At 37.9% G+C, this 22,426-nt stretch overlaps 1 protein-coding gene across 3 annotated transcripts in view; it reads right to left on the minus strand.

The window, feature by feature from the left end:
• The window catches only part of LOC121947210 (microphthalmia-associated transcription factor-like), a 38,837-nt gene that overhangs the window by 4,527 nt on the left and 11,884 nt on the right, over positions 1 to 22,426 (minus strand). The window contains exons 1-8 of one of the 3 annotated variants that reach the window (XM_042492152.1): positions 21,476 to 21,978; positions 14,140 to 14,380; positions 3,796 to 4,011; positions 3,588 to 3,683; positions 1,717 to 1,834; positions 1,293 to 1,385; positions 1,149 to 1,205; positions 881 to 956 (exon numbers count right to left, since the gene is read on the minus strand). In XM_042492152.1, the coding sequence (XP_042348086.1) occupies positions 881 to 956; positions 1,149 to 1,205; positions 1,293 to 1,385; positions 1,717 to 1,834; positions 3,588 to 3,683; positions 3,796 to 4,011; positions 14,140 to 14,380; positions 21,476 to 21,525 (947 nt within the window). In that variant the 5' untranslated portion in view covers positions 21,526 to 21,978. Of the gene's footprint in view, positions 1 to 880; positions 957 to 1,148; positions 1,206 to 1,292; positions 1,386 to 1,716; positions 1,835 to 3,587; positions 3,684 to 3,795; positions 4,012 to 14,139; positions 14,381 to 21,475; positions 21,979 to 22,426 lie in introns of those variants that run through there. The other 2 variants (XM_042492151.1, XM_042492150.1) reach the window with 2 other exon arrangements.

Here is a 22,426-nt window from a genome sequence, read left to right on the forward strand (position 1 = left end):
GCTCTGGAGGTCACGGAGGTGACCAGCAGTTAAAAGTCTGAGTTCTTAGCAGAACTGAATGCTACATCGTAAACGTATACAGAGGGGGGTCACTGAGATCACAAGCAGTCATAAGCATGACCCCGAGCTCCCTGAAGAATTAAAGGTCGCAATGAAAGTTTTGCAAAAGCAATATCGATATTTATAGACTAAACAGGGAAATTCTGCACTATAGAGCCCAAAATTATGCCGAGAGGTGTTTTTATGTTTTAAGTGGTGTGTAGACAAATCCTTCTGTTTTTGTTTGCAATTATATTGATGAATGCAGGTTAAGAGTTATCAATAAATGTAAGTATTAAATATTTCTAATGCTAAAAAGCAAATATGCTGTACGTTTTCTCATTTATTTGAATTATCTATCATAATTACTAGTCGAGACAGGTCTGTTTGTTCAAGGCAGTCTCTGAGTTTGTGTGTATGTAGTCTTATGTGAGGGTGGAGTACCCAGCTGGGGTTTAGCACAACAACCATGTGTGGATAGACATAATAAAAGGGACTGCTGGGATATTCCCAGCCACAGGCAAGGTCAAAGGGCAGAGGAAAAGGCTAGTGAGCCTAAAGGTATATTTCACCCCTAAATGACCATTTGTATATCAGTTACTCTCCCTACGTTACATTTACTTTCTCTCACATGCCTCCACCATGAACGAAAACAGTTTAAAAAGTTTAGTTGACAAACTCTCACACGAATCGTGTGATATAATCCAAGTCTTAAACTCAGTATTTCCCATACAGACGTCCCTTTCTGATGGGGAGTTGAACTAAAAGTGAAATATATCAATGCTCTCTTCAAAGAAATACCTTATTAAAAAATGGAGAGTGAATAAAATAAGTAACTTACGGGTCATTGGATTTAGGAATTAAAGTGCCCAATTCCTTGATTCGATCATTGATGTTAAACCGTCGTCTCCTCTCAACTACAGAATAAAAAACAAACAACAAAAATCCACAATGAGCTGATGAATCACCATCTGAAAATTCATTTTTCTTTTAAAGTGTAACAAAAAAAATGACAGTATGTCAACCATAAACACATCTAAGTAGTTTAAAGTCATATTTATAGAGTCGTATATGTAATTAAGATCAATTAAAGTGCAATTAAAACTCACTCAGATTGTGGTTATCCTTCTTCTGCCTCTCTTTTGCCATCGCTCTTACCTCAGCTTCTGGAGAAAATGTATTAACTGATCAATATAATTAACAGTGCCCTGCATGCATCAAAAATGTTCTCGAGGTTCATTAAACACACGTACCAACAGGGAACCCTTCAGGCCTTTGATAGTTGTCAAATTTACCGCAGGATCCAGATTTATCCAGCATATGCATGATGGCCGGGGATTGTGAAACTGTGGGATAAATAATGTTTTCAATATCAAAATGTGCAGAATGGATACAAACAGATTGAAAAACATGTCAGTCAAGCACAAACATCCCCACACAGAAGAGGATTATCTGACTATTTATAAAACATAACATTATCAGCTGCACAAAGCCACAGAGGCTAAAGCTTCATATGTATTATGAGAGCCCCGATGTTTCCCTTACAATGGAGAAGCTGAATAGATATTACTGTTTATTTTCACAGCTGACAGCTCTGAAAACATTTGTTATATCTTGATGACAGAAGCCAGATGTTTGAGCGTGTGTGTCTCTTGCTGTGTTGCCTGTCCTGCTTACCAGAGTATTCCCTTTTGATGTTGGGCAGGTTGGCAGGGCAGGAGTTGCTGATGGGCAGACCTTGCTGGGACATACCCTGATTTCCGTACATGTCCATGAGGTTAGCATTCACTGGGATCTGAGAGGACACAGCAAAGACGTTAAGACATTTTTCTAATCAGCAGTACAAGGTGAGCATGATGACCAAACATGTATTGAGAAATGTATTGAGAAAAGTTAAACAGATGTTATATAATGCAAAATAAGGGTCAGAATTTTTGGAACTTAAGCTTATTTGTCTATAATATCTAGCAACAGCAAAGACCTGGTTTGTTTAGTGTAGGGACGGTTAACAAGGAAAATGCCTAGAGTTGCTCTGTCCAAAAGTAAAAAAATAAATAAAAATCACATGCCAGCACCTCTAACACTCACTAAGAAACACGTTATATCTTGTTTGTTTTCTCTGTGTAAAAAGCAATGTGCAAAAATGACAATTTATAGTTTTATCTCCTGAAACCCGAGGCATTGTTTTGAGGCATTTTTAATTTCTTCTTATTACTTTGGATTATTAGGACCTGATAAGTATGAAAAGTAAGCATTGTCTTTGAACAGGAAGTAGTCAGTGAAATAAACAACGTCCTCATATGGGGACACTGGTTGTTTTTTTTGTATAACACAATAGAGTCACCAGTGTGTAACAAAGTGGAAACGGTTAATTTCCATGCCTAAACATCGCTGTTCCAAAAACAAAATTACAAACAATGCAACATTTGTTCAACATTCTCAACTCTGTCTGATTTTTTTTTCTTGCTCCAGTCTCCAAACTTGGAAATCTTGTGTGTGGTGTGTGACATGTAATGTGTCCTCATGCAAACTGTAGCCAGCTGTTGAGAAGCATTTCAGAAAGGCCAATAGGTGTGACATCCTGTTTCTATAGAAAAAAAGGACAGCATGGAGCAAGGAAAATCCATACAGACTGACAAAACATTGCATTGTTTGTAATGTGTTTTTTGCACAATAACTTGGAACAGTTTTCTACTTTAAGGACCCTATCTTGCATCAAGCACAAAGCGGCACACAGCACAGTGCTACTGTCACTGCTAGTTTCAGAATAACCGAGTTGTCATTGTCAGCGCCCCCGTTGTGTACATAGCAAATGTACTTGTGTCTATTTGTGCACCCATAGGTGTCTGGAACTTTAATTGAGGAGGTCAGGCGTATTGTTCGCCTATTGCTTTTTGAGGCAGCAGAAAGCATTGTGCCATTGACCAACGAAAATCTACTCTGAAGTCAGTATGGTGCAGTTTTTTTCCTTCCATTATTTAGATGCACCTGCATAAATGCCTGTACACTCTGCTTGTTACACACACAGGGACAGACAGATGGGTTGCATGTGTGTGAAATAATACACCATTAATGCAGAAAACATTAGTTACATTCTCTGAAATGTGAACATAGCAGAGCCGAGCTACTATCTGACACCCCAATACAAGAGAGGCAGTGCGCTTTTACACTAATTTGTGTATTTTGCTTTTGCTAACACTAGATGGCACAAAAAATGTCCATAAATGAGAAAACGGGTCTATGTTAAGCAGAATAAAGTATCAGGTCCAGCAAACACAAAATGTAATGTCCCCATATGTGGACTCAGGGTCACAGAAGGTCAAAGGGGCCTATGTGTGGGGCTCTTTCTTGACTGGATGCAGTGACTTCCCTGAGGCTGGCTGCCTTAAAGTGCCGAGAAGTCTCCAGGATGTAATCTCAATAATGTGTAACTATTTCTTCACATTTCCACAAACAGCTAGAGATGATTGGTTTTCCTGGTAGTATAACAGCAACTAGCTGCAGCTCGTTGAACACACACACACACACACACACACACACACACACACCGTGTTAGCCATCTGAAGTCCTGGGTCCATCAGGCCGAGGATATCATCACTGTAACTGGACTCCAGACTAATAATGTCGTCAATGACATCATCCATCTAAAACAAGATGACATAAAAGGCGAAGGTCATCCAGATAAGTCTCATAAGATCACAAAAAGGCTTATTCAGAGTGTTATTGAGTAAGAGACAACAAGTCTCAAGCAGTCACCTCTTTCTCGCAGTTAGAGTTCAGGGTCAGTAGGGCCATAGGGCTGTTGGGGGCGCTGTTGCCCGGCCCTGGCGGCATGCCCCCGTGGTCAGAGGACTGGTTGTGGCAGGGCAAGCTCAACACCTGAGAGCCAAGCTTTCCCAGGTACCGCTTGACCTGCTGCTGCTGAGAGCGCTGGATGTGGTACTTGGTTGGGTTCTCCAGGTGAGTCTGGACCTATTGGTGGAGGTTGAGAAGGAAAAAGTGCAAGAGAGCAGAGAAGTAAAGTGGGATGAATGAGATGAAAAATATGTATTAATGGCAGGATAGATGTTGGGATGTGTATACCTCAAAGCCTGTCCCTAGTATTGCACAGTGCTTTCTAAAACATTAAAATAATCTTGGCAGTTCAAATCCGTCGATGCATTATGCATTTTTCATTTGAGATGCTGTCAAGTGTTGTTATCTCAAAGTCTCCCAGTACGAAAATATTTCTACATATTTTTCTACTACGTTCTGCTTTTCTGCATTTATAGTCCACATATTTTAAGCAGCAAAAATTACATGCACACCCATCTCTACACTCCCTGGTTATGGATTAATTTTATTTCTGTGGATCATTAATCCTCACGCAGCATTAATGATCCGGAAAAGCTACTGCGGGCACGTAAACAAACTTCAGAGACGGTGTTTGTCAGGCTGTAACTCATTTTAAATGGAGCACTGCAGCTGCATTCCAGCTCACATTTGGAGTCTATATTTAAACCTTCTATCTGTATATTTCCAGAGTTTTTTTGACAGATTCTGTAGTTTGTGAAATAACGACACAGTAGATAGATCATCATTAAATATAGATCCATAATATGGACATACATCAGCACTGTTGTAGTTAATCACACAACAATATTGGCTTTAAGAATTACGCCTCATACTGTCATTTTTCCCCATATACGATTAAAAAAACAACTCTTCACCATAAACGATAACTTTAATTTTGAACATACCTCATAAGGCTGGTATCCAAGTAGCTTAAGCATCATTTACAGTTAACTGATCTGCCCAATTTAAAAACAAAACATCTGTCTAAACTAAGAAATGCTTTGGCTGGGTCCCTCTTCCTTGCAGCCGAAGACTGAGCCTGCTAAGGACAAACACATCCTGCTCATCTTTTAAAGGCCAAGAAGAGTAATTAGTTATGCACATCAGGGAAATACAATGAGCTTTTTCAAATTTGTGTTGTTTTATGTAAAATCTGAATTTATCACTTGATGTCAGGATGTGCTGCTAACAGTCAGTGCCTTTGTTTGGCAGGGCCACCTCTTTTACTGAAACTTGCCCGAGGCTGTTGCTTTGCTGCATCCACTTTTTTAACCCTGTGGATGCTTGCCGTAAATTCGCAGTTCCACACAGCACAAAGAATAAATTCTCTTACATCCATGTGTGTGCAGCCTGCCTCTCCACGTGTCTCTACATGACATTTTTAATCAAGCAGCAACAAATATCACCCTCAGCTACTTTATTTTTACACATTTATGTATTTGTTCTGCTTAAGCTCAGAGGATTTGGCTTCATTAACAGAGCTGTGGAGGTCACAGGCTCTAGACAAACGCTAAGCTACTGCTGACATTTCCTCTGTTTCTGTGAAAAAACCCTGCAGTCTGCACACTGCACCCAAGAGCTGAGATGAATGGTTGTTATAACACGTGGAGCCTAAGCAAAAGAAAGAAATGCATTGACACGATCTATTGCTGAGCATGGATGCTCAATATCTGTGGAAACTGACTGCTCAGGCATATCCAGTCACAGCAGCCTTGCAAAAATCAGGTCTACACAGGGGTGTTTCTAGGACATTGGGGGCTTAGCCCAAACCTCTTATGGGGTGGTTTCTCCCTGGCACTGTTCCTTGTATGTGTTTCCCTTTTTAAATTATTCTTTGCCCCCTCTTTAAAGATGTTTTTGCGGGACCATGAACATGATTTCTTTTTTCTCTCTGCAGCAGTTTCAGTAGTTTGAGTCATGGATGATTGATCTGTCGATCCATTCAGAGCTGATAATATCGATGAATGAATGGGGGAGCTTCTGTAGAGGTTAAGTTTTAGAGCAAGCGCAATAGGGTTGCCCCTCGAAAGTTGGAGTTTTGAATAATCAGCCGGAGAAACCTCAGTTGACTGAGATTGCTTTAAGTCGAGTAGTCTTTTTGTTGTTGTTGTTGTTTTTTTAGCTAGTCAGGCAGTGTGCTGTAAAGATTTGGTCCCCAGATTTTGCTGCAGAGTGAGTCCTCTACTGTCATGCTACTCTTTGGTAATGGGCACTGCAGACATGCAGCACACAGAGCGGCACAGAGGAGGAGAGATGATAGATATTCTGCTTAATAGTGGTGAACTTGACGTCTCTTGAGTCTCTGGCTTTTGTTTGATATCTAATGTTGGCAAAAAATTTTGTTGCACATGTGCGACCCGTTTTTAGCACCGTGAGCTTGTTTACTGTGTTACATTAATGGCGCTATCATACTGAACATCCAGGTGTGCCCGTTCAGACATAAGTTTGTATGGAAAACAAAACAAATCGTCAATATTTATATTGAACAGCAAAAGCTGATTCAACTGGCATAATTTTAAGTCCAGTACAACACTACTGGACAATTAAACTTTAAGTTTCATCTCCACTGTACTCTGCCTTGTACTGCCCTTTCTATGCCCAGATTATGCTCTGCGCTCCCGGTGCCACCAATAACTGAACGGTGTATATATTCCAATACCGCTCCAATTAAATGGTCCAGCTCCAAAAATATAAAATCAGTATGTCTTGGGAGACGATTTAATTGTTGCCAGACACCACAAATATATGAATATGTAGGAAACCCTGAAATATTAACAGTAGGTTACCTGACCTGACTGTCTTTTCTGTCTTTACAATTTTCCACTTCTGACCAGAACAGAGACCCTTTCAGAGTCTCTACTGAATGCTCAGAGACATTATCATTGTTCTGCAGGGGGATACTCATGTGAGGGGTACATCAATCATTCAGGTATGATGTCATTACAGGGCTGTAAAACTGACAGCACTGACGGGGGACATTAACAGCACGTCAATTACTCATTAGAACCATGTTATGCTTTGGGCTAAAGTGCAAAACAATGAGACTCATTAATGTTGGTAACTACAGTCCTCAATACTACAGTCCTTTACTTTTACTATTATCATTACAAATAATAGTATCTCAAAGATAATTTTCACTGTAATTAGACCATCAACAAAAAATCAACCAACCTCTGCAAATCCAGCAATTTATTGCAAATGATATGTTTTATACATTATGGGCCACAGTGACGTTGATCCTGAAAGTAGACTGACCAAACGTGGGCTGCAGGGTATTTGCACCTAATCCAGATGGATAATACTTAAGCCATAAGTGAGCAATCCAGTTATTTGCACTAACATGCGTAAATGACGGCTAAACAAACCGTGAGGACGAGTGAGCTGTTCCATTTATCAGCTAAACTGTGACTGAATATAGGTTGAGTTTAACCTGGTACAATTGTGATAATACTGAGTTTAGTAAATCTCAACATATTATTTTATTATATCTTTGTCCTCTTGTAGTTTTTGTTTCTCTCTTAATAGTCTGTGTTTTCCAGTCTACTGATTATTTTGGTTAATCTGTTGATTATTTTTTCTGTTGTTAGGTCAATTGCTTGTCCATAGAATGCCAGAAAACAGTAAAAGTTAACATGTTAAAATTACTTGTTCAGTCCAAACCCCGAAGAGATTAAGATTTAGGTCAAAGAAGACAAAATAAAAGCAGCAAATATTTTTATTTGAGAGGCAGAAAGAAGTGAATGTATTGAAATTTGGATTTAAAAAAAAAAAAATTATAACAATTAATTGACTAAAATAGTAACTTTATTAATTTTCTCATGATCTAATAATTATTTTCAATCTCGGTTACTTATCTGCAGAGAGCAATTTTGCAATTTTCTCAAATACTGGTCAGTTTTCTGTGGATGCCAGTAGTAAATCCATGCAGCCAGAGTCCAGGCTCTGAAAATATCATACGTATCAATGTCATACATACAACCCCAGGTATTGAAAGAAGACTTGTGGGACTACAACAGGCTAATATTTATTTATTTAATATTATTTTACACTTAACCTTTCTTTTTAAATTCAGTCAAATGTAATAATATAGCAGCAAACAACAGAAATAATACACTGCATTACAAATTTATGCTTCACATCGACACAGGCACCTGAGTTACCTCATTCTAATGTACAATCACCCATATGTTTAACCAGACACTCACATGGCAGTTGGTAAACTTTGAAAAGTAAAAACAGGACGATCAGGGAAAATCTCAATACTTTTTTACTGTACCACCACTATACATGCGCTTATACACAATGGCAGACACATCTACTTCAGTTACATGTAGACACTATCAGTAAAACTCTTCCTCTTCACTGTGGTTACAGAGGAGTTGTGTACAGGTGTCCATTTAATTTTCAAAACGCCTGATTTGGAGTTTGGCAGTTATGCTTTCCATCAAATATATGCTTCTCAGTTAAATGTGGGCTTTTTTTGTCTTTTATAATCATCAACATAATCAGTATACAACGTCAGCATCATTATAACAATCATATTTATTTTACTAAACCCGCAACGATTAGGAAAAGTAAGAGAAATTAGATTAAGAGTATGGGAAATTCATTTGGCAGAATTTTTTTTTTCTACTTTCCAATCCTGTTAATCATCTCACAGCCCCTCAGATTTATCCTATGACCCCTTGGGGGGTTCAGGCCACCAGGTTGAAAACCACTGCTACAGTCTGTGCATTCAAGGAAAACAAGATTTTTGTTACAGACACCCACTGGCTCTGTCTCTATCTGTCTGTTCACATCTTTTGCATCAAGTTCACACATCCACAAAAGTGATAGCTGTTACTGTCTAAAATTAGAAACAATCACACTGTACAAAGGATTACTGTAGGAGCCCCATACAACTGTCTCTCTCTCTCTCCCTCTCTCTCTCACACACACACATGCACACAGACATATAATAAGAATAGAAACATTGAGGTCATTAAGGGCATTATGTTCACAAGACAAAGTAAAAGTTGCTCCAATAAAAAAATCCCAGTTTTACTAGCTGAAAAAGTTGGCTCTCGGTTTGCAAAGTCTTGTCAGTTAAAGATTTCCTCATTGCGGAAATTATATTTACATTTAAAAGCCAATCAATTGATACTGACAGAAAAATAATATGCAACTCTTTTGATAATCAGCCAAAGTCAAGGCTTTAGGAAATCATGAAGGGTGTTTTCACACTTTTCTAGTTTTTTAAAAAGCTGAGTAATTAATTGATTGGTCACGGAAACAAGCAGCAGATTCATTATCGATGAAAATTGTGGGTTACAGCCCTAAATCGATTAACTGTTTCAGTATTTGTATTTCCTGATTCCAGCTTCTAAAGTGGGAGAATATGCTGCTTTTCTTTTCTTATTTTTTTCTTCAGGACTTTTGGACCCTTGGTCGAACAAAACACGTAGTGTTCTTTACGCACTGCATTCTTCTCCATTTTCTGACTCTAAATAATCCAAACACTTACTTATGTCATTAAGAAAATGATAAGCAGATCAATCAATTATCAAAATATAAACAATCATTAATTGTGTCCCTTAAATCTGTAAAGTAAACCTCTTACATTTACTTAACCTGCTGAAGTCGTATTTTTTTTCTTTGCATTCAAATGAGCATTAGTGGTTTCTTTAACTTGTTTTTTGTCCCAAGGGATTTCCTAAATTATCACACATAATGAGATGATCTTACTGCTCTGAGTTCACTGGAGCACCCTGAGGGGGCCACAGACCTCAAGGGGGAACATCTTGGGTCTTCAATACGTACTGTAGCTTTTGTTAGGATGAAATGGTCTAAAGGGGGGGAAAGTATCTGTTTTTAAAGACTGAAAAATGATCCTTTTCATGGTGGGTTTACAAAATGGACACATTAATACAGATTTGACTTCTCCAGGCTCTTTCTCATAATTGTCTAAAAACGGTGCATATGTAAGCATTGGTTTGAGATCTATACACATTCTGAATAAACTTTGATACACCTCAAATATTAATGATTTACTTTGCCAGCTTGTGTAAGAGCCAATGGGCAAAACAACAGATTACAGAGGGATCTTTGCACCAGCTGGACTTGAACTTCTCTTTCCCAAACTTCACTTAATGTGCTATTTACAAAACACACAGTTTGGAAATGTGACGTCAACTGCTAACTCAACGCATCTGCAACCACAGCAAACAAGACAGCTTGTTGTTTATCAGCTCGTTTTTAAGCCTTCAACAGCCCCGAGGGCATCGCAAAACATAACCCTCAAAGAGTCAGAAACACTCTGCAGAAACACGCACAAAGCGTCCCGCTGTACTGGGAGAGGACGCAGGGTGAGAGCTGACAAACACTGATCTGTATTTTTTTTTACTTGCATGCTTTGGGCATTCCATGACGGTCCTACCAGGATACATTAACAAGAATGCCCCCGTTTGCTATGCGGGTGAGAAGAATAGGCCACTTTGTCTCACAGTTAAGCTGCTAACGTGCTTTGTGGAACCTGCAGACAACAACTGTGATGCTAATGCGAGCAGCTACATCACAGCAACCTGTGGGCTGCTCCAGCTCTCATGTAGTGTCATGCTGTTATGCAAAAACCTGACAAATTACCAACAGAACATTAACCTCGAGCCCTTAATTTATATGTTTATACTGTATATGCACTTTATAGCCTTATATATGCTTAATAGATATGTTAAATTAGAAGTAAAAGGTTAGCAAATAGATTTTCGACTACATGGTTTTCTGTTTTATTCACTAAAAATGTACAGCTGTAATAATTAGAACAATAATAATAATAAACTTCAATTACTAAATATATTAAATAATGAAGGCAGCAGTGCACCTGAAGATCCATTGTGCAGGATCTAGGGGCATATGTTGGCAGAAATGGATTATATTATAATAAGTATATCATCTTTAGTGTGTAATCACCTGAAAATAAGAATCATTGTGTTTTCAATAGAATGAGTCATTTATATTTACATAGGGAGCTGATCCTCATCCACGGAGACCGCCATGTTGCACTGCTATGTTTTTACAGTAGCCCTGAGCAGACAAAACAAACACTGGCTCTACATAGGGACGTTCGTGTTTTTGCATCAGTCACAGTAGTTAGCAGGCCCTCTGGGATGAGCAGCGTTGGAAACATACAGATTTTTTAACTTGGAACTGCTTTGTTGAGTGTTTTTACTAATTTAAACCCCCAGGTCAGTTTGTTTTGGAGACGAAAAGAGCTCTGCGTAAAAGCTAGCTCTCTGTAAAAACCATTTACATGTCTTTATCTTAACTTATTAGAGAAAAAAAAGGTAAGCACATAGTCTCCGCAAAGACGAACAGCATTGAATAAACACTGATTTGTAACATTAAACTGCATTATTCAGTTTTTTACTGGTTCAAATCCCTGTGTCCGTTTGTTTTTGAGAGGAAGAGACCTCTGCAGATAATTCAGCTCCAAGCAAAAACCTCCTGAATGTCTTGATCTTAAGTTATCAGAGAAAAAAGGTGAGCACACATTAGGAGGTGCTCGAGTCCCCTCTGTGGTAAGACAAACAGTGTTAGAAAAAACACCTATTAGTGTTGTGATGTAAACTTGCTTTATTCAGTGATTTTACTAGTTTTAAACATTGGGTCTGTTTATTTTGGAGAGGAAGAAACTTGTACAGATAATTCGACTGGAAATGAAAACCTCCTGAACAATGAACATTGAAGGTATTCAATTATTTCAATATTAAGTATTCAAGACATTTCAACTGGTTACAATCTGCAGTCCCCACTTCAATATACCACAGAATCCCCCTAATTCTAACACACTGCTTTCTTAATTGTTATGCTGTATATTTAATATCATGAAATAACTGCACTGCATAATGCACACTAAATATTTTTCCACAGATATAAAGTATAAAGTCATTTTTTTTTCGGAGGGGGGGATTAAAGACTACGCAAAGTGCATTTCTCTTGAATGTCCTGCTGCATTAACTCCCAAATCGACCGAAATGAGACATCTGTGTGGCATCATTGTATACTCTCTGATGGTCACGAGCTACACCGGCTTTATAATCCAAAGAGAAACGTACATTTTGTACAGGGTTGAAGAGTACTTTGTTCTCTTCATGGCACCATAAATCCTTTGAAAAAGAAATCATTTTTTAACCCTTTTAGGAAGTTATCCTACATAAATTTCAAAGCAGTGTTTTTTTCCCTCTTAAATATGCCGTGGAATGAAGGCAGTGGGGGCTAATTATGAGCATTCTTCACTGAATTAGCGTTTGGTGTGTGGTAAGGCTGTGCTCGCCTTTGTCTTGATCCCTAAACTGATCCCGTACTTATTCCCCACAAGGTCAAAGGGTCACTTGGTTAATTAAGGGTCCAATCAGTCTTTAGATAAACTCATCTGAGCTTAATGTTTGCACTTTTTGAGGTCCAGCAGCTCTGCCTGGTACCCCTGAGCTTTTTGTGGACTCTTGCTAATCTACCCACAGACAGGGGAGTGGGTTAACCCAGCTCAACAGCGCCAAGCTGGAACGGCCTTTTCATTTGAGGGCTTCAGTCAATGAAGAATGTCTGTAAGCTCTCGCCAAAGCAGAGAAATTACTCTAACTTGATGTATTGTACACAGGCCGAGGGTTCGGGGGGCGGGGGGTGCCCTAAACCTCTCAAAGAGCTGCAGATTATGGAGAGTAAGTAATGTTTATGCTGCATGAGGAGGGCCATGTTTTCAATGGATATACTGTATTTGTCCTTCGCTGCTGGCCCATGCCACACACATCCAGGGTGATGAAAGTGTGGCTGAGCAAGTAACCATGAAATCTGTGACTGTGTTGTGGATGGATTTAGATCAACAAAGATTACTCAATAGCCTGCGGTGTATCAGTCCTTTATACTACACCTAATTTGAGGTTACACAAATGAAACTATCCTTTAAATAAAGCTCGAAGCATCTGAACAAGCTCTTATGATCTTCAGCTAACACAGCCAGTATAGCAGCTCTATTATTCTTCGAAATGCAACAGTTTATGACAGCAGTGTCAGAGAAAACTTACTCCACATGGAAGCAATTATTAAGTGACTAGAACATTGTTAGTGTTGCATAAAAGTAAGATATTTGGCAACAAAATATCTTAACATTGTAGATACAATGATCATCTTTGAAAGTCAAATGCACATGATCACACAAGTAGAGGAATATTCCCTAAATGTCTCATTTCAAAATAGAAAAGATTTGGGTCTGTAATCACACCGCATTTCAAAAATCAGTGAGCTGAAATACACACATGGAAACTGATGGCAGAACAAAAGTGTCATTTGTGTCTTTCTTCGAGAAATGGCAAATGAAAAACTCACGGAAAGCACACAAGAATATACGGGTATAAATCTGTCCTCGTGTCAAATTCCACAGACATTTCCATCACCTTTGCGATGATTTAAAATCTCCCGAAAAGTACAAACACAATAACTGAAATGAAGCAACTAATTACGTGTTTTTGGCAGGAACACCTAAAAAGTCATCTTTGTTTTGTCCTAATCTTTTACACATCACAATCACAAACCTTTTTAGTTTTCTTTAGACTGTTAATCACTAAAATGAAGGAAAATGTGCTAGAAAAAAACAATCGATGTGACCACCAAATAGAAATAATGCAGATTCTGATACAAATGTTCACCGCCACACAACTCAGCCTAACGAATTTCTATCGCTATTTCAAACAGATTACAAATTCCCTGAAAACACATGCACAGGATAAACAGGAAAACTTACTTACTTTAACTGCTTGTTAAAATGATCCCTCAAACAAAACGATCTCTACTCGTACAGAAAATCTCAACAGTCTCCTGTCTCTCGGACTGCCAGGGAATCAAAGCTTGAAAAGATGTGAATCTAGCTGAGCAAATAGGATTAAAGATGGCTAAATCCAAATGGCTGGAAGCACAGCATGCATTAAAGAGGAATTCTCTCAGGAAAGATAATCCCCATATACGCATTTTAACACACTTCACTCACTCCTCTGTTTTTTTTACACACAGTCATAGTAAAACCTCGATTGCCTGACTGTCCACACGAGTCAATAAAATCTATAAATACAGCACTGCCTGGACCATCCAGACTGCAACCGTGACACATGCAACTGCTAATTCCAGAGGTGGAAACTTTATACATATACTGTAATAACTCTGACAGCCTGCCAATCACAAATGCTGCCACATATCCTTCTTCTCCTCCTCATATCACAAACTAAATCCATATTTGTTTACCTTGAGCACCTCCATTGGCACCTGGGCGGCAGGCGGTAGACTGGCGGGGACACTGACATTGATGGCAGGGGTCTGGGCCGCAGTGGTTTGTGGGTACTGGGAGGCCTGTTGTCTCTGCTGCTCCCGCCGCTCCTGCTCCTGAAGCTGCTCCCGCATCAGCTGCTGCCGCAGCAGGATGCGTGATGTCATGGCCGAGGAGCTCAGCGGGGGTTTGGAGGAGCTGTGCTGGTCCGATGGGCTGCTGCAGAGGGTGAGAGAGATGCCAGTTGAATGAGCAGAGACAGTGAGAGATGTGAAGATAGCGAGGGGAAAGCAAAGGGGGGATTGGTAAGGTGAGGTGAAGAGAGGCGAAAAGACAGCGAGTGATAACAGAGAAAGGGGTAGAGAGAGGTCAGACGAGGAGGGAGAGGTCAAGCAAAAGAGACGAGAGGAGGAAGATTAGAAGAAAAGGAAGAAAAGGTCGAAGAAGATGAAGGGAAAGCAGATGGAATAAAAGGCTGATATGAGGATGACTGAAGGGGCAGAGATCAAAAGGAAAATCTTCACTATAGACCTGCAACAATTAGTTGATTGATCTTGAAAATATTGACAACTTTTTCGAGAATCTGTTCATTATTTCAGCCATATTTTAAGGACGCATTCACAGGTTCCTGCCTCTAGAATGTGAGGATTTCTGCTTTTGCGTCATTTATGATAGTTATGAAATTTTTCCAAGCCACTAAAATCCCTAAAGGGGATTTTTCTTTTTTTTAAATCAGTTACACTAGTTATTATTTTGTGGAAACAACTTATTTATCTTGTGGAATCAAGATAATTATTTGAGGGAACAACTTATTTTGTTCAAATTATTAATCTTGTGGGAACAACTTATTTATCATGTGGGACGACCTTACTTCAGTTATTGATCTTATTTGAAAAAGTCATTAGATTGTGGGAACAACTTCTTTATCTTGTGGGAACGACTTATTTTTTGTGGGAACAGATTTTTTATTATGAGTACACAATTTATTTATTTTGTGGGAACAGATTATTATTATTTTATAGTATATTTTATTATTATTTTGAGTGCATAACTTATTTATTTTGTGAACACAACTTGTATATCTAGTGGGAACAACTTATTTATCTTGAGCGCACGTTATTCATCTTTTGGGAACAGAATAATTATGTGTGCACAAGTTATTTATCTGTTTGAATAACTAATTTATCATATGGAAATGACTTATTTATCTTGTGCACACAAATAATTATCTTTTGATAACAACATCTACAGGATAGATAAGTTGTTCCCACAAGATTGAAAAAAAAAAACCTGAACTCAAGGGACTTTAGAGGTTCTTTAGGTTTTAGACTGTTGGTCAGACAAACAAGCAATTTGAAGATGTTACTTTGACCTCAAGGAAATTGTGATTAACATTTTTCACAAATTTCTGAATTTTTGAACAAAAAAATAACTGGCGAATGAAAATAATTGCTAATTGCAGTCCTACTTTTAAGCAATTCGTTTTTTTATTTCAGAGAAAGATAAATATTACAAATTAAACCACTTCAGAGTCAAAGCATCAATTAAAATGTTATTTCAAACAGCTGATCTATCTAATTCTTATGATTTTGGAAAGCAAAAAGCTCCAGGCTGCACTCACAAAGCTTTTATCTTTAACAGAATTACACACAACAGAAAAGAGGAACAGGTTTCGTAAAAGGTTGCTTCAGTTTTCCCACTCTCTTAATTTAGACGGCTACTCCCCAGACAGAGCCCTGCAGTCCTAAAATAGAGAGACTCTGCTGAAGCAGAAGTTGTCGGAATGAAGCCCTCATCGAGTGAGTGATCCTTTTGACAAAACTCAGTAAAACGTCTGGCCAATCCAGCTGTGCAGTAATCGCACTAATTAGCCAGCGGAGTCAAACACAGCTTCGGTCTACAGCGTATTCAGTGGGTGTTGAGCCCTCAACATACCATAATTCTCCCCACAGTACTGCATATAATCTCATTGTCTAATACCACACCCACTGAGCACTGAGTACCAGAGCAAAAATCTGCTTCAATATAACATAAAACCACATTTTCTATAAGTTTACAAACACAACTTTAATATAAACTGTCTCATTAATTTCTGAAGACAATGCTGATGCAGATAAACTGATTATTGATCCAGAATTAATCAATTAACAAGTGGATTTAATGACTGAATTACAGCAGAACAAAGATGTGGTTTTTGAAAGTACTGCAGCACTTTGGGTCTTTGAATCCGACAGCATGTTTCTTTGTACTTCACCCAGTACGCAGAATCAGGTTTAGTCTTCGTATGTATAATTCCTTTGTCTGTGTGACTTTGGGCGATTGTGTTTCCTTTCATCCCCTAAGTTTCAAACAAAAGTCACTGGATCTAATGTTAAAATAGCTTTTTTTTGGGATAATTTTTCCCTGCCAGAGCTAAACTCCTTTGATTTTTTTCTTTCTTCCTTTAATCAGCTTCACTTTTGGAGTGTTTAAATTTCAAGACAACAGACGTTTTATTTCCTTTTCCTTCTCGTTTCCAGTTAGAATGAACAAAAAATGCACATTTCTTTAATATTTGAATAGATGCTGATCAGATTTGTGATATTTAAATAGTAGTATATATAGTTAAATTATTGTAAGTCCAATGCAACAATGCTGACAAACGTTTAAAAAAAAAAATAAATAAAATGTACTGGCTACTGACTTCACGCTGTATTATGATACCACTGTCATGCATTATGCTCACATACACACTGTACAATAAGTAGTAGCAGTAGTAGAAAGTATCTCAGTGTATATACAGCACTGTACTTCACTTCAGATTAGTAATTACTTTCAGTATTTCCATGTCATGCTACTTTATACCTCTAGGGTGGGGGAAATAATTGATACAGTATAGTATTGCGATATTTTTGCAGGGCAATATTGTAACAATTCAAGTATCGATTCTTTTTATTATATACATTAATTCTACATATACAAATTAAACTTTTGGTAGCCTACTATAATAAAAAAAATCAATTGATTTTACAGGCCACTAGATGCAATTAGCCGCAATATAAATGATTAAAGTTAAGATGAACAGACTGAAAACTGTATCTTGAAACAGATGTTGACAAAGTTTTCTTTTTAGGACATAATCAGCAGTTGATAAAGGTAATAAATCACAGTAGTCAGCATATCACAACATGTCTAAAATAACAATATCATTGTGTTGTGATAATATTGTAGAAAGGGACCTCTGTGATTCCCACCCCTAATGTCTACTCCACTACAGAGGCAAATATTAAATTATCAATACCAAATACAATCAACATATACATTATGATTATTATGTAATATATTAGGTTTTACAGCTGAATATAAAGTTGTAACAATACCTGCTGCAACAAAGCAATGCTAACATGTAAATGCACTAATAGTGGTAGCTTTTATCCAATGATATAATACATAATATTCTGAAATAATGAGTACTTTTACTTTTGGTACTTGAAGTATATTTTGATGCCAATAGTCGGGCTAGTAGACATGCAAAAAAGAAGAAAAAAATAGAAGATCATATTGTGTTTATTTTGACAGTTAATGTGATTGCGATATGAGTCACGATTTCAGTGGGGATGGCAATTTTCCCTTTCTTTTTCAATATAAAAATGATGTGATTCTTTCTCGGGTCTGTACCAAACAAGCATCTTCCCTTATACATCTGCAATGTCATTTGTAGGCTGGGGAATCTCTGTAGCACCACATTTACAATGGTAAATTCTAAAACATTATATCTTTATCAGAAAATTTGCAGCTCCATGCCATTTTGATATGTCTCTTGGCCATATTGCAGTTTTTATAATATCTATATTTTGTAATATTGAAATTAATCGTGCAGTTCTATGGAGGGACAACAATAGTTATGCAGGGACAACAATAGTCAGAAGTAGCTTTGAAAATGTTTGGAAGAGGATGGAAATACATTCAACTTGTTGTACATAATGTATTTTGGTGGGAAACACTGAAAGTAAACGTAACGTTTTACAATAAAACTCCACAGGGCATCTTTAACAACCGCCACAGTCTGCATCTGTGCTCTGTTTGCACTTCAGGATGTGTTGCTTTGATCGAGGTGGATAAAATGTAGTAAAAGTATAAAAATGCAGTGTTTACTCACCTCACTGACAGGCTATGCCCCTCAGTATGAAAGTTTGAGTTTTATTAGTTTTGGCAATGACTTTTCAGGTTAAAGCGCATCTTCACACCCGTCAGGCAAACAGGCAGTCTGAGGGAAAACACCTTCGTCACCTCAAACACAACAACAACAGCCTGAAGGCGCAGCAGCGCTTCCAGGCAAAACAGAGAATGCACCAGTTTCTGTCTCCACAGACACACACCTGTTGTCTTTCACCACATGAACCACAATGTCTCCCATGAAATTCTTATGTTATGGCTTTAAAATCAGACAATAATGATTTCCACACTGCATGAACATAATAATCATATATACAAAAACTGTATATATGACAAACAGAATCTGTGTTGTGGAAGTTATATTTCATTGCATTTGAATTAAGTGCACAAATCCAATAGAGCATTTTTACTAGCTGCATCTTGTCTTTAACATTGTTTTATGCGTATTTACCTTTACCTTGACTTTAAAATAATAGCAGGATAACTAATTATAAAGAATAAAGCAGAATTTTAAATTAAGCTCATTACAGTGTTGTGAGGCCTTGGAAGACAGAAGTCTTGAAATTAGCAGATACTAAAGTTTTCACAAAGTAAATGCTGATATTTTACAGAAATATACCTACACACACGAGGCTACTGTAGCAGCTGCCACCTGCTACTTATATACAGTAAATATTAATATGCATTTAAACAGCCATAGGGAACAATCAAGGTTCAGTCTCTTGCCAAAGGATGTGCTGACAAAGCTTTATTTGCCTTAATGTCAAATAATGCTAGCAGCTCTGTGAGACTATATTGATACTCAACTTACGACCATTTTCAAATTCACAATACAAATAAAATTATTCACACTGGGAATTTAGTTTTGGACTTTGAGTGCCAAAGTACATAAAAAAGTATCAAAATGAAGCTTGTTTATAATAAAATGAACCAGCAAAAGCATCAGAGGAGGATCCCCCGAACCACCTTAATAGAATTCTACGCTTATTATTTAAGAAATTTAATTAGTTATGTTTTGTTATTTATTTATGTTTGTTTATTAACGAAGCCCTGAAATCCTGTCATTTTTTCAATAGAGTTAGCAAGTTTTGTTTCCCTGCTGTACTGATGCAGCTGTGTTTTGAGCTAAATGCTAACATTCTCACAAGGACAATGCTAACATGCTAATGTTAGTTATAATGTTTCCCATGTTAACTAGGGATGATAACAATTAAACACTGAGAATCGATTAATCGGTCATTAAAAATTGAATCAAACAAAATTTTTATCGATTAATCTATGGGCTATGAAATTATGTCAAAATATAGTCTATGCAATATGTTACTGTGAGCTTTGAGGAAAAACTGCATTTGCTACTGTTTGAAATAAGCAAAGTTTTATGTTTTTTTATTTCAAATAGCGATTAATCGATTGTTAATTTTACAGATGAATCGATTTACAAAGTGCTTACAACTTGCAAACCTAATGTTAACCATTTCATTTTAGCTTGTTAGCATGCTAACTTTTGCTAATTAAAATTCCCCTTAGATGTACAAAACAGTACATCTAAGGGAAATGTTAACTTTGGATGTAACTGGTCATAAATCAAAGTAATGTATTAGTAAAAGTTGACCTGATGATGGCACTACGTGAAGATTGAAGGTATCATCAAAGTTAACAGGAGTCATCATGTGGGGACCATGAATATCTGTGACATATTACATGACAGGGCATGTAGCCATGTAGCCTGCTGAGCAGGACATTTCACAGTTACATAAACTTGATAGCGCTCTCTGGTGTACAAAACATAAAATGACGACACTGTTTCTAAATTACCTCAAACAAATCTTAGTTTTTCTGTACAGTAACAGTACTAATATCAAAACCAGTATCAATATATCTGTCATAAGCTAATAAATCAGTAATGTAGATGGATCTCTCAGGCTTTACTTTACATTATTTAAACATGTCACCAAATTTTAATTATCAACCCCATTAAGGGTCTGAAGAGTTTAGCTACACTTGAGTGACTACAGGATGTTAATCCGAGCATATTTCCAAATAGAAAAGTGTTTAATATCAGAGATCTGTTGAGGGTTTTAGCACCTCATGATTTTATTTAATACATTTCCGATTATCAGATTGATTTATTATGTGTTTGTGTGTGAGAGTCTGTGCATGAATGACCAGAAGCCTCTCTACAAAGCAAAGCTCCTCTTTCTCTCTGTTTCTTCTGTTCGACTGTTCGGTGGCTTTTTGCCAAACTGACCAGTGAAACACATAAAAAGCTCTTTTGTCCTTTTTAACTTTTTCACTCTTTGTTGGTGTGTGTGTGTGTGTGTGTGTGTGTGTGTTTGCGTGTGTGTGTGTGTGTGTGTGTGTGTGTGTGTGTGTGTGTGTGTGTGCGTGTACACACCTCCTCTCATAGTTGTGTGTATCTCAAAGAAAAAAAACAAAACAATGGCTGTACAGTACTGAAGAGCCCCACCCACCCAACTCATGATTCCTCTGATTCTGCACGATGCTGCTCCATCACTCCATTATTAGTCAAATAGTCAGAGCTGAGTGTTTGATGCAGGTTTTAATGACAAACAGAAAAGAGGGAAATTAAGTTGTACTGAGAGAAGATTAGGTAGCTATCAACAGAGGTCTGATCAGAGTCAAAACACTTAGCTTTTAGAGGAAAATAATGTGTAGAACAGACACACTGCACCACTAATACTGCTGCTGGTAATTAACAGGAGCTAATAGCTCTGCCTAATGGACAATAATGGTATAACAACAAGTTTGTCTAAAAACTAATGGTATTACAATCTTTTTTTTACTGTTACAAACATCTTCAGACTGTTTTTGTGATTATCTTTTTTTGTGTCAAGTGTCATAAAGTGACAAAAGAATCTCTCTAGGTGCTTACTTCTTATTAAAAAAATCAATAACCAATTGCAATCAGGTCTATGCTTATTTGTCAAACTACTCATTTTAAATAATGAATCAGAAGCCGTGTAAGGCAAAACAAACCCTGCACAAAAAGAAATCTGCCTTAGCTATGATTGTATACACTTTCCACACTCTGTGCACGGTGCCCTTCATGTGTACACACAGGCCTAATGTTGTACCCACAACAATAAACTCCAAAATCACACCTTAACACACGCCAGCATGCTCCAGCTCCATACTCACAAACAGTCAAATGAGCAGGGTCTGTACACTTGCACTCCTACAGCCTCCATATTTGTTTGTTTTTTCCTGAAGGTGCACCACCCGCCCTTGGAGAGCAATGAAAGTCATGCTGGTGGTGCAGCGCTGAAAGTGTGTCAGAGGGGGGAGGCTCCGGGGCCCGGCCTGGAATCTCCAATCGCCACACAGAGTCCCAGGCAGAGGACCAGCCCCGTCCAGCGCAACGGCAGAGCAGAGCAGAGGAGAGGAGAGGAGAGGGCAAGCGCCCACTGGAAACACACTGGCCATCAACAGACTGATTTAAAACCACACAGATAGTATTTCACTCTGAGATATGTGTCGTCACTGTTCAGTGGACGGCCTGCAACTAACTTAGTCACTGCATGTACTGGCTCTCCAAAATGTCAACTTTTAATGAGCTAAAAATAACAGCCCTGCTTTCATCTTTGTGACGATGCATTTCGTAGAAAACTCAATTGCTATTTAAATGGTTTATCTTTCTTAAAGTTCAGCTCCATACAAAAATGTTTTGCTTTTTGTTCCTTTACTTGGATGCTTGAGTTTCACTGTGCAGAATGATGTATTTTGCAGAGCTTTCCTGTCTGCTGAAGAGGACAAAGTTTCTCTGTGCTCACCTTAGATCTTCAACATATGTAAGTATGAGCATTGTGATCATGGTCCAGTGTGCAGTGAACTCAGATGTGATGTGGAAAGCCTTGAAAATGAGAAGTGTTTGCATATTAGTAGATGCTAGATTTTTCTGCGAGTAAGAAGAGATAGAAGAATTTTTAAGTAGGTCATTGTACAGCTGTACTTTTTTGTGGAAAAACCACAGTAGACATTAACTGTTATCAGTATTTTTTATGTCCTTAAAAGGGGTCTGGAAGGGATCTATGGATCTATGGGATCTAGGGATGGAAAGTACAAGACATTTCATTGATGCCAAAGCCATTA

This window comes from Plectropomus leopardus, chromosome 8 (assembly GCF_008729295.1).
Source record: "Plectropomus leopardus isolate mb chromosome 8, YSFRI_Pleo_2.0, whole genome shotgun sequence".
Taxonomy (NCBI): domain Eukaryota; kingdom Metazoa; phylum Chordata; class Actinopteri; order Perciformes; family Serranidae; genus Plectropomus; species Plectropomus leopardus.